Genomic DNA, 17,155 nt, shown 5'->3' on the forward strand with positions numbered 1-17,155 from the left:
TAGGGAAACTTTTGGCATATTTGTTAGCCAGTGTAGCACCACACTGACACTTCGAGCTTGGGAATACTTATACAACTATTTCCATATAACAAAACATTTGTGCTTAAACTGAAGTTATGAATATTTATAAGGAAACATAAAACAGTTCAATAAGGGGTATAGATCCTACTGAGATGTCTTAGGAAATTAAGAATGTATCTCTGTAGAACACTTAAAAGTTTTTAAGGCCAAATATTATACTTAAGAACAAACATATATTGTCAAGGAAAAACATTTTATCACTAATCCTAATCCAGGTAAATTGCCCTCCTTTTTAAAGTAACTTCTCCAACATTCTCTTTTCTAATTGAAATGAGGTTGACCTTCAAAATACAAGAAGGACATATATTTCTGTCCACCTTTACTCTTCCTGAAGATCTGAGTTGGTTCATACTGGGCCCATACTGGAAAACCTAGAGGAGAATATGAATCCACGGACCTTTTTAGGGAAGCACTGCAGATGGATGGCAGAAGGAAGGTGAAGAGCAGTAGCTCATGCTTTGCTGGTAATGCATACTATTCCCGGCCAGTCATGAGAGGCCTTCCCATGGCTGTTTACCTTGAGATGGCCAATGTTTTCTAGTGGAGGTTTTGGGAGGAAGAGAACTATCACTGCATTTCTTTCTTTGTTGTGAATGAAGAAATGGAGTAGCGAGCAGAAGTGAGAAAACAAAAGAGAAGATAGATAACAGATATGAGCGACAAAGTGCAGAATTTTACAGGTGTTAACAGAGGAGTAGAGAAGACAGTAATCAGGTTTTTATTATGAAATACAATTGGGCATGCAATGCATTAGGGTGATGAGGTTTCACAATGGACAAATGCTTTGTAAATTCAAATGTTATACTTACCCACTAACAAAACAAGTTCAAACAGGAAAAAAAGAAAAGAAAAAAAAGTCTATGAGAGATTCTTTAAACATCTACCTTTTAAAGTGTTCACTGTACTGGTGGCATGTTATGCTAACCACTCAGTCATAAAATCTCTAGGGCAGTACTGTCCAACATGGTAGCCACAGCCACATCACAGTTAATTAAATTAAAATTATAAATAAATGCAAAAATTTTATAAATAAATACAAAAAATAAAATTAAATAAAAATTAAAAATTTGACTCCTTGGTGCACTAGCCACATTTAAATTGTTTAGCAGTCACATGTGGTTAGTGGCAACCATACTCGACAGTGCAGATACAGAACATTTCCATCATCATAGAAAGTTTTATTACAGAACACTGCTTTAGAGTACGCCAAATTCAAAGGATAGTTTCCTCAAAAACAGCAATTTCTCTATGTCTCCCTTACTGCCTTCAAGGTGAAACCCCCTTTCAGTCAACTGAGTCAAATCAAGCTTTTTAGTGTGTGTGGTATACAGTACCGCCTCATGTTTTAGCAAATGATGTTTGTGATAAATACTCAGCATACCCAAACTCTGTAAATAATTTATGGTGGATAAGTCTCAACTTTAGATTTAAAGAATAATGTGATACTTACACTTCATTTCACATCCTATTCTGCCTAAGTATTGATTTATATCACCTGAGTCATAAACAATATTGATTTATTTATTTCTATTGACAATATATCCTCTCAAGTATAAAGTTTAAAAAGTATGGGCTCCTACGTTTTACATATAGTATCTATTAATAACATTTTTACAGTACTCACACAGACTGTTGTCTGTATCTTGATGGAATAATAAACTGATTCATATGTTGTACATTGATTACAATGAGCTATTATTACAAATAACATGATGAATATGACTTTGAGGATCTATAAAGATTGTAGAAGGGAACTCAATGCATTGTTATTTATTGTGGCTTTGATTATACTGCTTGCTGACAGGTATGACCACTTTAAAACTGCTAAAGTTACTGGACCTACTAAATATAGCCTTTAAAAATATTGTGACTTTGAAAGCAATTCTAATTAACATTGAACTAAGAGGCAGTGTCATCTTAGAAAGAGCATGGGTTAGACAGACCCATGACAAGTTTGTCATGTTACTAGATGCTGGATATTGGGCAAACTAACCTGAGACAGTTTTCTTATCTGTAAAACAGAGACAATACTAGTTATTTTGCAAAGTTGTGGGGAATGAATGCCTACATATGCAAAGATCCTGGCACACAGCAGGTATACAATAAGTGTAGCTATATAATAAAACTACGATAAGAGCAAACATTAATAGACTTTAGATCAAAAAGGATGAGGATTAGAAAAGAAGGGATAGAAACTAGAAATATTTTTGAAGAAAATGACCACTTAGAAAACATCAATTGTTAAAATGTGGAGAACACAACGTAACTGTTTACTTTGGGGGAAAATAAAGAATATCCACTTTTATGTTAATATTCCTATAAAACATAACCTTACATTAAAGGACAGATTACCCAAATAATCTTACTGCTTTAATATTGTTAAAGGAGTTGATAAGTGATTAAGATTAGTGTGGATGCACCACTGAATGTCATAAAGTAACACATAATTTAAAATAGTACAGAAACACAGGCAAACATGAGGTTTCAAGATATTCAAGAACTACCATTATTGTAGACTTAGAACATATCAGTCTAAGCTTGTCATATTTTATCTCCTTACAAATGGGAAAACTGGGTTTGGGATAGATTAATTCATTCGAGTTCATGCAGATAAGAAATAGCAGAGCTAGGATTTAAATCCAGATCAGTCTGATTCCAAAGCCCATAGCTCTCCCATGGCAACCTTAAAACTATACTAAAAATAAATAAATAATAAAAAATGATTTTTCAATGGGTGGAAAAGTAGAGCCTTCAAAATAAAAATTTTTAACAATTTCTAATTTGCAAATATGACAGGTTACTGGGCAATTTCTCTCCTCTCTCAGTATCAAGAAGGGACTGAAAATATTTAGACTAAATGAGTAATTACAATACTTCAAGTATTCTGAAGTCAGACTCTGACTTTACCAGGTGACTGTTGGTAAGGTTTTTTGTTTTTGTCTCATAGAATTGCCATGAAGATTCAGTGAGGGGATGCATGTATAGTACTTAGCACACTGCCTGGCACTCAGTAATCGCTCAATTATTATTTTCATTACACAAATTTTACATCTGGATGAATGCTCTATATGAAAACTGAACCTAGTAATTATTGTTATAAAAGGTTAATGGACTTTATTTAAGATTAATATTATTTGCTTCTTGGTCAAGAACATACAAGCCAAATTTCTAAGTTTACTGAAAAGAGAACACATTTGGCTGCTTATAATTTCAGGCTAACCTAGTGATAAATAAATATGATCATTTTTAAAACATTTGCTTTTAAAAACACAGTAAACAAACTTATAGCTTATGTTATATGTTGAAGGAAACGTTTTCTACTGGCACTTACAAATAATATTTAGGATATACATAAAATAACTATCTTCTGAAGAGCTACAATCTTTTCTTCCAGATCATTTCAAAGCCTGGGAAAAGGAGAAGAGTTAAATGGCTAAGTTTTGATGACTCATTCCATTCGAAGATTCAAAGAGATGGGCCTTAGAATCATAATACTATCTCATCTACATGTGGCAATACAGATGTTGTGAATTAACAGCAAAACTGAGGTTAGAATTAAGGAAGATCAGACACTACTCTAGGTCTTCAAAATCACTCTGTTAGATTATCTCTTATTTTGATGGCATAGAAATATTTGAATCTTATTACTAATCTTTAGAAGATTTACTTAGATAGGAACCTATACGTTTTCTAAAGGTAATTATACAAAGTGGTATGTATGTATACGTATATTTATGTATGTATACAGTGGACCCTTGAATGTAGGGGCTAGGGCGCCAACCCTCTATATAATGTGCCTAGAACTTATAGTCAGTCCTCCATACATGCAGTTCCTCCCTATAGGTGGTTCTGGTTCCTCTGTATCTATGGATCCGCATCCACGGATTCAACCAATCTCAAATTGTGTAGTACTGTAATATATACTGTTGAAAAAAAAATGCATGTTTAAGTAGACCTGCGCAGTTCAAACCCATGTTGTTCAAGGGTCAACTGTACACGTATATGCATATGTGTGTATATATATGTATATACATGTGCATATATAGAGGGAGTCAAATACCAATCACCCCTTTAATTTTTAAAGTATTGATACTAAGATCTCTATCTTAATTTGTAGAGAAACAAATCCAAAGAGAGGTACGTACTAGTTCAACTAATAGAGTATTAGTGGTAATTCTAGATATGCTACATAATAGGCACTGAAAAATACTTATGGCTGATGATAGTAAAAAGACATAATACTAGGAAAAAACTGGGTGTATTTTATATTTATATATATATATATTTACTTTTTAAATGTTTTTATTTTTTATTTTTTTTCCATACATACATTTTCTCTGTTGTGGGCAGCACACACATTTGTGCTGGACCCGAAGGCTCACTGCGCTGTTCAGGGTGTCCCCACCCCTTACTGTTGGCCGCTCTTAAGTGTGGTGTGGATAGACCAGGCTTCCTCCTCAACAGCTGTCTTTTCCCTTTTTCCAAAATTGCTGTGTCTGGCTCTGCACATTCCCTTTCCTCCTCTTCCCTTTTTTTTTTTTTTAAATTAATTTTTATTGGAGTATAGTTGCTTTACAATGTTGTGTGCGTTTCTACTGTACAGCAAAATGCATCAGCTATGCATGTGCATATATCCCCGCTCTTTTTTGGATTTCCTTCCCATTTAGGCCACCATAGTGCATTAAGTAGAGTTCCCTGTGCCGTACAGTATGCTCTCATTAGTTATCTATTTTATACATAGCATCAATAGTGTATATATGTCAATCCCAATCTCCCAATTCCTCCCACCCCACCCCTTCCCCCCTTGCTATCCACACATTTGTTCTATGTGTGTATTTTTAATAAGAAAGATAACTTAATATTTACTGTGCACTTGCAGTAAAACAGGATCCTGTTTCTTCTTGTTGGCATTCTAGATTTTTCTTTTATTTAAAAAAAAAGAATTGGAGGGGGAGGAAAAAAAACAACTTGATTTGAAAAGACAAAGTGACATTAGGGAAAAATATCTAGATTCTGAACTGCCAATATAATCTGGTCAAGAAGAGGAGTAATTTCATTTTAAAGTTTAGAGTCGGAGGAGAGGTGTTCATGAATGTTAAAAAAGAAGGTCACAGTAAAACTTTTGATATTTTCCACACACGTGCCTGACAAAGATAAAGGGATTTTTTTTCCTGTATTTTTTTTTTAAATAAAGGACATGAAAAATCTAATAATGTTTTAATGTAGTTATGGAAGATCAACAAAGTGTGACATCACGATATCTCCCTCAGTGACCTTAGGGATAAAAATAATTTCCCTTAAGTATCAGTCTACTGCCACAGACAGTCCATTTTGAGAAAATACAGTTATGAAATTTATGGATCAACTATGATATGCCCCAAATGTTTTTCGTATCTATTTAAATAATACTAAAAATTATCTAGAAGAATCCCCATTAGATTTCAGTGTCAACACAGTTGATACATTACTGTTAACCAGGAAGCAGGTTTTAAATAAGCTTGAGCCAAGTTAAGTTTTAAGCCAAACTTAAAACAGTATTTTTCCACTACTCCACTGAATAGTATTATATTATAGGTTCAGTTGGAAAGAATAGATTATATCCTTTATATGATTATTGTACTGGTATTCCTTTAAAATGTAATTTCAATTTATTGCATTAGTATTATTAGTATTAGTTTATATGGATGGGGTATGCATGGGATATCTAAAGTTGATTCTCAATTGAGGTTGATTCTCGATTACAAGTTAAAAGGAAATGGGGGAAGAACAAAGGGTGTTTTGTTTGACACTTTGTCTTACCTTCAGATAAACAGAACTGATATTTAATGATCTAAATCTCAATGGGGCAAATCAATTTTATCATGTTAAAAAGTAATAATGGGGCTTCCCTGGTGGCGCAGTGGTTGAAAGTCCGCCTGCCGATGCAGGGGACACGGGTTCGTGCCCCGGTCCGGGAAGATCCCACAGGCTGCGGAGCGGCTAGGCCAGTGAGCCATGGCCGCTGAGCCTGCGCGTCCAGAGCCTGTGCTCCGCAACGGGAGAGGCCACAACAGTGAGAGGCCCGCGTACCGCAAAAAAAAAAAAAAAAAGTAATAATGAACCTAAAAATCTTCACACTATTATGTAATTTTTGCAAACCGTAAGTCAGGTCCATATGGCTATTACATGGCTTATTTCATGTCTTCTCTCTCAACTTTGACTTACAACTTTAAAGGGACTTCTACATTTATGGGTTGGTTTGTGACAGGAAAATCAAAATCTGAGATGACTGGGAATAAAAAATCATTCTTCAGGGGCCTCCCTGGTGGCGCAGTGGTTGAGAGTCCGCCTGCCGATGCAGGGGATACGGGTTCGTGCCCCGGTCTGGGAGGATCCCACATGCCGCGTAGCGGCTGGGCCTGTGAGCCGTGGCCGCTGAGCTTGCACGTCCGGCAACGGGAAAGGCCACGACGGTGAGAGGCCCACATATCGCAAAAAAAAAAAAAAATCATTCTTCAGATATCATAATGTTTTTGCTACTGTAAAGGAGTAAATAATTCCTTTTTATATTATTGTGCTGAATTGAAAACCACTGATAAAAATTTTTATCTTTCATAACTATTAAAGTCTGCAAAAAATCCATAAAAATGTATTAAGTAATACTGGAAAAGTTATTTACAGTGTTTAAAAACACCTTTTAAAAAATTCAAGTGCATGTTTCTAACAGCTCCTAAAGGCAAAGACAATTTAAAAAAATTAACCAAAGAGCCTTGACTTGGCTGCTGTATCATTCTTTACCTAATGTCTCTGAAAGTGAGAATACTACTTACTTCCCATGTTATACATCTGGCCAAATGTGCAGGATAATGTGCAAAATATAAGAAGAACATTAAGAAGAGGAATATGAAGGGCTCCAGCTAGTAAACAGCTACAACATGAAAACTGACAGCCTTTATACATTTAAGGGAAAAAGTTAGTCTGAACGTGGCTTTATTATCAATATTTTTCTTTTGTGAAATTTACGGCTCAACTCTATGTATGGTACACAAAAGTGTTATTCATGTCTATTTTAATAATGTCTGATATTTTATCAGATATTCTCTATTATTAAAAATGAAATGTCCAGGTATACTTAACTAGTTTTTATTTTGTTGTTCATTAATTTATTTTTAGTATCTTTCTTTTACCATCTTTCTTATGCCGAGCTGAGTAATTTTAGATAGTGTCAACCCAGTCTAATATAATTTTCTCTTTGCTAGGTCTTTTATATAATTTATTGAAAGGGCTCCAAGTTTTTTTGTAAAATTATTTTTATAATGGCCAATTAATTGGTGACAGGAATGGAAGCTTTAATTTCACCGACTTTAATTGAGAATTACAGTAATTTTTTTTGCAAGCAAATTAGGCCAGTAAAGGAGTACTGTGCCTCTTAGACTACTTAATATAAAGAAAACATATAATATGAAGAGAATCTGAAGGCTTATTAAGATGAACTTCAAGTATATTGTATTCTCTTTTCCTGCTTCCCTTGAACATCATTAAAACAGTCATCTTTGTATTTCAGGTGCCTAGTATGGTGTGAGGCACACAACAGAATAACTATTTGATGAGTTAAGATACCCAATAACAATGCAACACATTACAAAATACAAAGACACATCATTTCAGCTCAGTAGTACTACATTTTCATGCTGAGAAACAAAAAGGTCAATACAACAAGGTGTAACTAACTTCAACCAAGGGTTCTATTATTAGTTATTTTTATCCCAGAACCAGTGTTAGTGTTTCATGCAGACCTAAGTTAGTAAGTATAATTCTGGAAGAAATTTAGTGATAATTTCTGAAATGTTTAGTATGAACCAGGGCAGTGTTAAGTTTGCTTATTAACTGAGTTACAAGCTTAGTGCTTGCTAATTTTTAAAAAAGGAAATGGGGGAAGAACAAAGGGTGTTTTGTTTGACACTTTGTCTTACCTTCAGATAAACAGAACTGATATTTAATGATCTAAAGAGGGAAAATAAAATAAATGAAACAATCATAAGGAGTGCAAAGAATTACAGAATAGGAAGGCCATGAGTCATTTATTTTCTTACTGATTTCTTCAAAATTAGTTAATTGTAAAAATGCAGTACCCTCTTATAATCTTTAAATATTACAAAATAATTTACCCTGCTAAGTACTTCTAAATCTAGACCAATTATGTTAAGTTTATTTGTAAAATTAGAGATGATGAGGTAATATTCTTGGCCATAAAATTTGATCCTCTGAAGTTGAGAGTGCCTGCTCAACTTGTATTTCTTTTGCAGACACTTCAGTAACGATTCCGTGAAACACAATAGTTACTGCCCATTAGCTCAGATAAAACGTAGTGTATGTGCTTTTATGAAGACTGTTGACTTTTAAAGGAACTGTATTTAGGTAAAAGAAAAGTATAAATCAAATTTAAAGGCCAAATATGAAAATAATGATGAATATTTATATTTCAATGACTGGAAGTTTATTCAAGCAAGTTTTCCATTATTTTAAGAGTTTTTTTTAGAACAAAAGGGTATTGCATTTCAAGTTCCAGTAATGAACAGTAACTAATACTTGCTTTTAATCTTACCGGCATCAGATGGTAAATGATGGTAGGGAGCTGGAGAAAAAACCTGTGCTGCAAAATCTTCAAATGTCGTTGGTTCTAAATGGTGCTGGACAATCGTTTGCAGATATCGCGCTCTCTCCTCATAGCTGATTTCCTTCAGTTAAGGATGAACTTAAATGCAGCATACACTGGGAAAGAACAGATCGCATCAAAAAGGACTACTAGCACTGCTAAGCCATTACTTCTTAATAAATGTAATTATTCATTAACTATTCTTGCAGATCATTAAAAGTACGGCTTTTTAAAGAGAAAAAAATGTAGCTTTTAACATAAGTTTACTCTTCAGGATATCACTATCCCTGGCAGCTTAACAGGAAGACATTTATTAGAAAATAGTTAATAGTAAACTGTTGGAAGAAAGAAAGGTAACAGTTTACTTGGGAAAGGATTTAACTGCTATCAGGTCAGCCTAGGGCTCATCTTATCTTGTTAATCAGCTTCGATCTAAAGATGTACTCTGAAAAGCCACGCGATAAATATTATAATGCTTAAAATACTATGTCTGAAATTCTGTTTTTCATTTGTAATAATTTATTGTGAAAAATTCCTGCATATCATCTTTTTCTAAAATCCCTGCATTTTCCCAACAATTGTTCTCATTTTGAATGGAAGACTACTGTTGCTGTAGTCAGCATGTTGCTTATCTCCATGCAGTTAAGATAAATACACAGCTGAATCTGTATGTCAGCTAAAAATACCTAGTCAATTATAACACTGAAACAAGCAGGAATATTTGCAGAGAGTCCACAGGACTCCTACATACTGTCTAACAAAGCATCTACAGGGCACTGACACTGACAGAAAAATACTGTACTTCCCTTTCACCACATTTTCTTCTCTGATATTATTGACAAGCAACCAGTACCTTGAAGTGTTGTTGCTTTTGAACAACCCACTCCAGGCTTCCTGTTTCAGCAGGCCTGATTGTGCTGTTAGCACAGAGAGGGCGAGAAAGAGAGAGAATATTTCTGTTGTTCACGAAAGCAACTATGGAAATGGCTGTCAAAATGTAGAGCAGCAGGCAGCAACATACAATTATCAGGAAAAACTCACATGCTGACTTCATGTCGTATAGTTCCTGAACTGAGAAATCACTTAACCTTTCTTCTACAACTTTTAAAAGTTTTCCAGCTGTAGTCAGTGTGCTATGTTGATAGGCTTTACCTAAGACATTTAACTAGGTGTAAAGGATAATAAAAATTTGCTTATTGGTTCTTCTTTATTCATTGAATTTTCCCCAAAACCCATTTTAATATTTTACCCTCAAAATTCATTATTCTCTCTCTTTTTAAAATTGCAATTCAACTGTTGTAGTCCTTTAGTTCCAGAGATTGTAGACCGAGTCTACAATCAAGACCAAGAAAAAATTTTGAGAGGAAGATAATTTAAATGTTAATTCAGTGGGAGATACCATAGCCAGTTACATTTACAAAAGATTATTGATTGAGAAAAGAAAAAAAAAGAGTTAAAGGTAAGTCTATATTCATTATGCACTTGACTTAGACTGTGATGTCTTTTGCCACCTAAATGACTTGAGTAACCTCTTCTTATACTACAATTTATTTTATGTATCAAATATTGAAATAACCTTAATTCCAATTCCTGGCAATCCATTATTTTCAATTCTGGGGTTGAACTTCAAAAGAATTTTACTCCTGAAATGGGTAGCAACAGGACAAGATGCTATATTGAAAGGATTTTATGGAAGGATCATATAGACGTTTTTGAGTGTTAACACAGAAAAGTAATATAGCACACTTTTAAAAGAGGGTATATGGTTATAAATGAAAGGGGATGAAACTGATGGTTCAATCTAAATAATACCACATATCTCACAACTTGTTGGAAAGTACTTTTTTCATTGGGGGAGATTCACAGCTGCCGAATTTTCTGCAGTTAATAGAGTCCTTTGATTCACAGCAGTGCCCCTTGTACAAAAAATACTGGCCTTTGTGTATTACCAGAAACTAATTTTCTATTTGGCTGAAAAGGGAAAAATGGGGTTATTGCTTCTCCCTCCTACAGAGCTTTTCATTATGCCTGATGCACTCAACTTCTAAGCTCTTCTGAGAAAAAAAATAACTGAAGAGGCAAGAGGTAGAAAAATGAGCTTGTTAGCACATTAGAAGTGAAGTATCTTGGTGGGCCCTAGAAATTCCCAGTGGTGTGTTAACTTATCACTCTATGCATGCTGGCACTGATAGTCTCCCAATTGATCACTCTCTTTTCGCACCAAAGGTGCTGCCAGGAAGCAAAGGCTGAAGGCCCACAGGAGAACAGTCTGCTATCAAAACAAGCTGTTTTTAAAAGTCTACTTGAATGGGTAAAATGCTTCATGAAAAGTAGGGTGGAGACACCTACCTGCTTTTAAAAATGCTCTACTTTCAGAGGGCCTATAAATGAAATATTTTACTTTACCTTATTATATTTAGAGTTTACACAAAAATTAGGCAGAGAGAAAGCAAATTTAATATTTCTAAAGCAAGGAGATTATTAGAGCAAGAAATGAATATCTAGAGAAGATACATTTATTTTTTTATTTTTTTAACATCTTTATTGGACTATAATTGCTTTACATTGTTGTGTTAGTTTCTGCTGTATAACAAAGTGAATCAGCTATACATATACATATATCCCCATATCCCCTCCCTCTTTTGTCTCCCTCCCACCCTCCCTCTCCCACCCTCCCTCTCCCACCCCTCTAGGTGGTCACAAAGCACCGAGCTGATCTCCCTGTGCTATGCGGCTGCTTCCCACTAGCTATCTCTTTTACGTTTGGTAGTGTATATATGTCCATGCCACTCTCTCATGTCATCCCAGCTTACCCTTCCCCCTCCCTGTGTCCTCAAGTCCATTCTCTATGTCTGCATCTTTATTCCTGTCCTGCTCCTAGGTTCTTAAAGATACATTCTGAAGTGTAATTCTATTTCACTATACAAAAGGAGATTCATAAAACTCTGAAGAAACCCTAATATATAAAGCTATAGAAACTAAAATTATCTAGACATAATGTATTCGTTTTGTGTAAAAAAACATGATGTATTTAATAAAACTGCAAAAAAAAATCGTAATTAGAGAAAATGATGCTTTCTAAAACAATTTTTTAAAGTTCAAGTATAGGTGGCAGAGTGAAGAAAAACAATCATTAATGGTTGAATTTAAATGAAAAACTGCAACGGTTATCACAAATTAGGCAGCCCACTGTCTGAAGTTTCCTTCTGGGAGATTATTTTCAGAAAATACTGTTAGCTTAGTAAATTATTATAGACTACAGTAACTCACCTTCTAAAAGCTAAATATTCTAATTTTCCAAGTGTGATGTAGTCAAATAAATAAACAACAATATGAAAGCAACCCAATCTACAGTACTTACATCTTTTCCCCCTTTTACTTTGGAAAACATATATTAAGGAGATATAATGAACTCTAAGTACTTAAACAATAGTCCTGAGTCCACAAACAAGGTATTTTTTGTGATTGAGATGATGATAAAGTTCCAAACAGTGATGTTAGCATCTGCAATGGTAACCATAGTCCAAAATAGTTAATTCCTATATCTCCTTATAATATGTTAGACACTTATTCCTTAAAAGGCAGCTCTCTAGGGAAGAGTTATTAGTACCTATAAATTGAGTGGCATACGCAAACTTGATGGCTAATAACAACAGGATAGCTCAAGCTATATTCCTACTGTGACTGTGTGTTGCCACTGGCATTGAAATTAAAAAAACTGAAACGGGTGAAATGATAAAAAGATGATGGTAAACTTACAAATTCAGAACAAAATTTAAAGTACAAGTCTAAGTTGAATTAAGACGGTTTTTGTTGCAAATCTAAAACAACCCAAGCCAAAACTAGCTAATAAAAGGCCACTTGATGAAGGAGACTTTTAGCTGGTAGGAATCTTTAATACAGAACTAGCCAATCAAAAGAAATAACACACAGGTGCTGCAATCACAGCAATATAATTATCCACTAATCCTCCTCCTTACTTTCTGCAAAAATAGAAATGGGGGGAAGGAATATTACCATTCTAAAAATAAGAAAAGGGAACTGAATGATTTTTATAGTATAAATAGTTTAAACCCAATCTGTACTTCATTAATATGAAGTTAATATCAGTATTCAATTAACTACTTTTGATTTTAAACTTATCATATGAAATAATAATGGCCCCCTGTCACTGTGTCAAGCCCAGCTGTTATGAAACTAGGGTTCAGTTTCAGCCCACTCCTGGAAAGAGATGTATGAATTCTCTGTGCCACAGTTTCTCTGAATGTTAAATGGGGATCCCCCAACCTGTTCCTATTTATGTCATAGGGCTGTTGAAGATAAAGGATATAAATACAAAGTAACCCAAAAGTCCCCCTACATCTGTGATGAAAATAGTTATTTTGACCTTTGACTCAAGTCTTTGTAAATAGCAGGTGCTGTCTCCACTAGGACAATTTTCAATATCAGTTTAAGAAATATGCCTGTGTTCATGTGCAAGAACTTTGATAATATTTCTTGTTTATGTTATGTACAAGAGGAAATTTTGACTTATTCTGGTAAGAGAAAACTGATTTCTCATGAGAAAAAACACAATATGAAGAAAAGAGACTGCAAACAGTTAATTAGAAACACTTTTTTCAACTTTACTAATGTATAGGGAGAACAAATAAAAGGTAGATTTGGTTTTTAAAGAAGCAACAACCCTTCATTCGCCACAATAATTTTCTTAATAATACAATGTAATTTTGAACTGCTTTTGCTGTCAGAAAAGGCATAACTTTCAGTTTTGTGATCATTAGTTCCATGGCACGCCCAGGAGGTTGTATAAATACTTAGGTCCAATGTAATTTGTGACTAGTCTCAAAGAAATAGAAATTTCTGTGTGTGTAAGTATATGTACATGTGTACATATGTATGTATGTTTATGTTTGTATATATGTATGTTGTACATAGCAAGAATATAAAGTATAATTTTTCACAAAAAGGAGTTACGAAAATTACAGACAGACAACAAAGGCATATCACTGCTTAACTAATTTCTTCTTAAATTCAGGTTTAATATTTTCTTTCCTAAACAAGAAAAAACTACCGGCTCCTTTTTAAGTAAAGGCAAAGCATGAAGTGTCTATATCTGTGCTCAACAGCATAGCCTCAGGGATTTAGGGCCCATTCTGAAATTCCTAATTTAGTAAGCACTTGCCCACACTCATATTAATGTGGTTTCTTTGCCATTTTAGCAGTCAGGAATTTCATCTCCCTTCTCTGTATACAAAATTCCAAGAAAAGTAATTGCAGGAGGAGAAAGAGTTTTACCTATTAAAAATTTCTTGCAAGTACTACTTATAGTATCTACAAAGTCTGTAAGATGGTTGTTAGTTTGAAATTGGCTATGGTGGGAGTTTTCACATCACAGAACTCAAAAAATGCCACAAATCGAGGCCTCCTCCTGCTCTCCAGAGCCAGTTGTTAAGCATCAAGTGTGCCTCATTCCTCACGCTTGTTCTCCTAATAAACTAGTGGGAGACTAATGTCAGGGTGGAGGCCATGCCTTTTTATCTTTATATCTCTAGCACCTAGCACAGGGCCTAGCAGCACTCAATGATTGTTTATAAATTATAGAATGAATGAATAAAGTTGGTTTGGTAGTTGATTAGGAGCCTGTTATGCAGACAGCCCCCTTCCTCTAATCTCACTTTGGCTCCCCAGAGACAAAGCCCTTTGGGGCAAATACAGTTGGGACTCTCCTAGGATTGAATTTACAGAGAGAGTCTGGTTCCACCCCAACCCTTAATCTTGCTGACCTTCTCCGGAAGAAGAAAAAGTGAGTAAAGCACAATGTATACATATGTAAGGTGTAACATTAAAAGAAAATTGATATTAATTTCTTAAAAAATTATAATAATTGCCTACAGAAGAAATTCTATACATGTTGAAAGTAATTACAACTCATTACTATTTAGCATTGAAATAATAAACATTTTGCCCTATTGGTTGTGATAATTTTAGTTAGAACTAGAGGAAGGATACAACAATGATCTACAAACATTAATGTCAGGAAACTTAGCAAAATCAGCAAAATGTTTATTCAGCAATAAGCCTTGCCTCGAAGGAGAATATAAAGTTTCGCTCAGAAAAACAAAGCTGCTGACTGGTAGAGTTTGGACTAGAACCTTGGTCATTTAATAGTCCAGTGCCTTTCTACAGACAATCTCAATGATCTGGATTTTAGATGGGGAAAAAAAAAGTATAAAAGGCATTTTAGTCAGCTCAAGGATGGCCAACACAATGACTACTAGCTTAAGTTCTAAGATTGGCAATTTTTCAAAAATCTTTGTTTATATACTAGAATATCATGTAGTATAGTAATAAAAATCCATGGCATGATCTAAAATAAAACTGAGAAAATAAACAAACCACAGTTGACTTTTTAGTTCTAAAAGGCCTTGAAGTATCTTCAAACATTCTGAGGCAGTATCATTACACAGGGTCTTGAAAACTTAATGAAAAATAAGAATTTTACTGAGATATAGAATATGGGTAGATATATTCTGCAATTACATCTGCAGGATCTAATAATTATTATTATCAGGAGTAAAGTGGCATACTTCCCTGAAATATACAGGGCAATTAAGTATCCCATGGACTAATAGGCACTGCTCATTTATAAAATAAAAGTAAACTATATTGCTTACTTTATAAAGAAGATCTAGTAAATTAATTAATACTCCATTTCTTTCCTACAGCAGCTAATTTCTTTAAGAAACATGCAGTCTAGTTCACATGCAGTAAAAATAAAATTCCCCTAAATAAACAGCATGAATCTTGGAATTATCTGTACTATGTTATTAGAAATTCGGAAAATCTGCAACAGGTTATGACCAATTATTGTGTATGATTTTTATGATGCTTTATATTAATGAAATTCTTTAGTAGTTGATACTATCTACACCATGAAGGAAAAGCTGTGATTTGTCAGAGTAGACAAAGCTGGGCTTTAATCCATCCTTTTAAGCATGCTGCCAAGTCTATATTGTTTTCACTGCGTCTCAATTAGGAGACAGGCAGGACACCTGGTACTTCTTTATCTAAGTCCCATGGGCTGCCAGATGACTCAAAATCCATAACAGGTGCTAAGGCACTGTGAGGATAGTCCTATTATTGAAAGCTGGAGCTGTATAAAATTTGGACCATATATAATTGCTCATAAATCAGTCAATTACTAAATGAAAACATTAAGTAAAACGTTGATAAGCCCAATTCTAACAAACTTCATGTAAATACATTTAAAAAGATTAACCTTAAATAAATAGGATTAAAAATTTAAACCTACCTAAAGGTTCTGAAAATCCTTCCTGATTTAATAATCTAATAATCACTGGCAGTTTCTAAAAAGGACTAACATGATTATCAAATATGTGTATCTATTACACTTTCATGAAAGTTGTATGAAACAAAACATCTAAAAGAAAAACTAAGTTACCTGGATTTCAAATTTAATGAAATTAAAATTTTGTGCTCTCCTTCTCGGTAAGATCTGCTTGAAAATAAATACTACCATTAAGTAATAATGAGACTTTCATAGTCAACAGAGAACTGCTTCAAAATTACTAGTATTACAGTAAGAGTTTAAAAAGTATTGGGGGGAAGATTAGGAACAATCACTGTGTTGTTCCTCTTAGGAACAAAAATTTCAGTACATTAAGTTGAGGAAATGAAGGTCTGTGTTTGGACTAAATACTAAACTTGGGCTCTGTGAGAAGACTGCAAAAAGGACAAAAATAACTAAGTGAAATTTTACAGTGTACAATTACTTAAGTGTTATCTCTACCTAAATGTGCACTAACTTAATTAAGATTCTGTTTAAATGCTATAATTATCAGGAGTACAAAAAAAGTGATTTATTATCATGGTAAGTAGTTACAAAGTACAGCAAACTGTCATTTAAGACAGTGTCATAGCATCTATGATAAACAGTATATTGGCTTAAACTAATGCACTATATGCCCCCAGGGAATAATAGGCTCAGCGACTGGACTTTAACATTAAAATCTACCCATTAATCTTGACTTAACTACAATCTATTCTGCAGTAAAAGGAAGAATGGGCATTCAATGAATTACTGTTTTTGAAATATTGCACTGGTGCCCATTTACTAAAATAATTTAAGGGGACATGAAGAGATGCAATACTAGTAAATCTTACAGACTGTTACTAATTTTATAAAACATGCATTTGATTTTCCCTCAGTTTAGCAAGAACACCCCATTTTTTAAAATCTATAGATTAAAAGTTTTTTCTTAAAATATTTCTCCCTGATCCTTTGAAAGGACATGTTGCATAACTTACAATACTGCAGTATAATTTAGTCAACTTAAGTTCTGCTGAAAAAAGGAATCATCTATGGAAATATACTGTGGGGTCAGGATCCTGGGGGCTGAAAAAGCTTTAATTTTTTTA

The 17,155-nt window shown here is 34.0% G+C and overlaps 1 protein-coding gene across 3 annotated transcripts in view; it reads right to left on the reverse strand.

Moving 5' to 3' along the window:
• Positions 1-17,155, reverse strand: part of RALGAPA1 (Ral GTPase activating protein catalytic subunit alpha 1) — a 178,440-nt gene that overhangs the window by 1,212 nt on the left and 160,073 nt on the right. For 2 of the 3 annotated variants that reach the window (XM_007464830.1, XM_007464828.1), the window contains 2 exons: positions 8,666-8,790; positions 7,420-7,422 (listed from right to left, as the gene is read on the reverse strand). In XM_007464830.1, the coding sequence (XP_007464892.1) occupies positions 7,420-7,422; positions 8,666-8,790 (128 nt within the window). The remainder of the gene's footprint in view (positions 1-7,419; positions 7,423-8,665; positions 8,791-17,155) is intronic. The other variant, XM_007464829.1, reaches the window with a different exon arrangement.

This window comes from Lipotes vexillifer, unplaced genomic scaffold (assembly GCF_000442215.2).
Source record: "Lipotes vexillifer unplaced genomic scaffold, Lipotes_vexillifer_v1.1 scaffold324, whole genome shotgun sequence".
Lineage (NCBI taxonomy): Eukaryota > Metazoa > Chordata > Mammalia > Artiodactyla > Lipotidae > Lipotes > Lipotes vexillifer.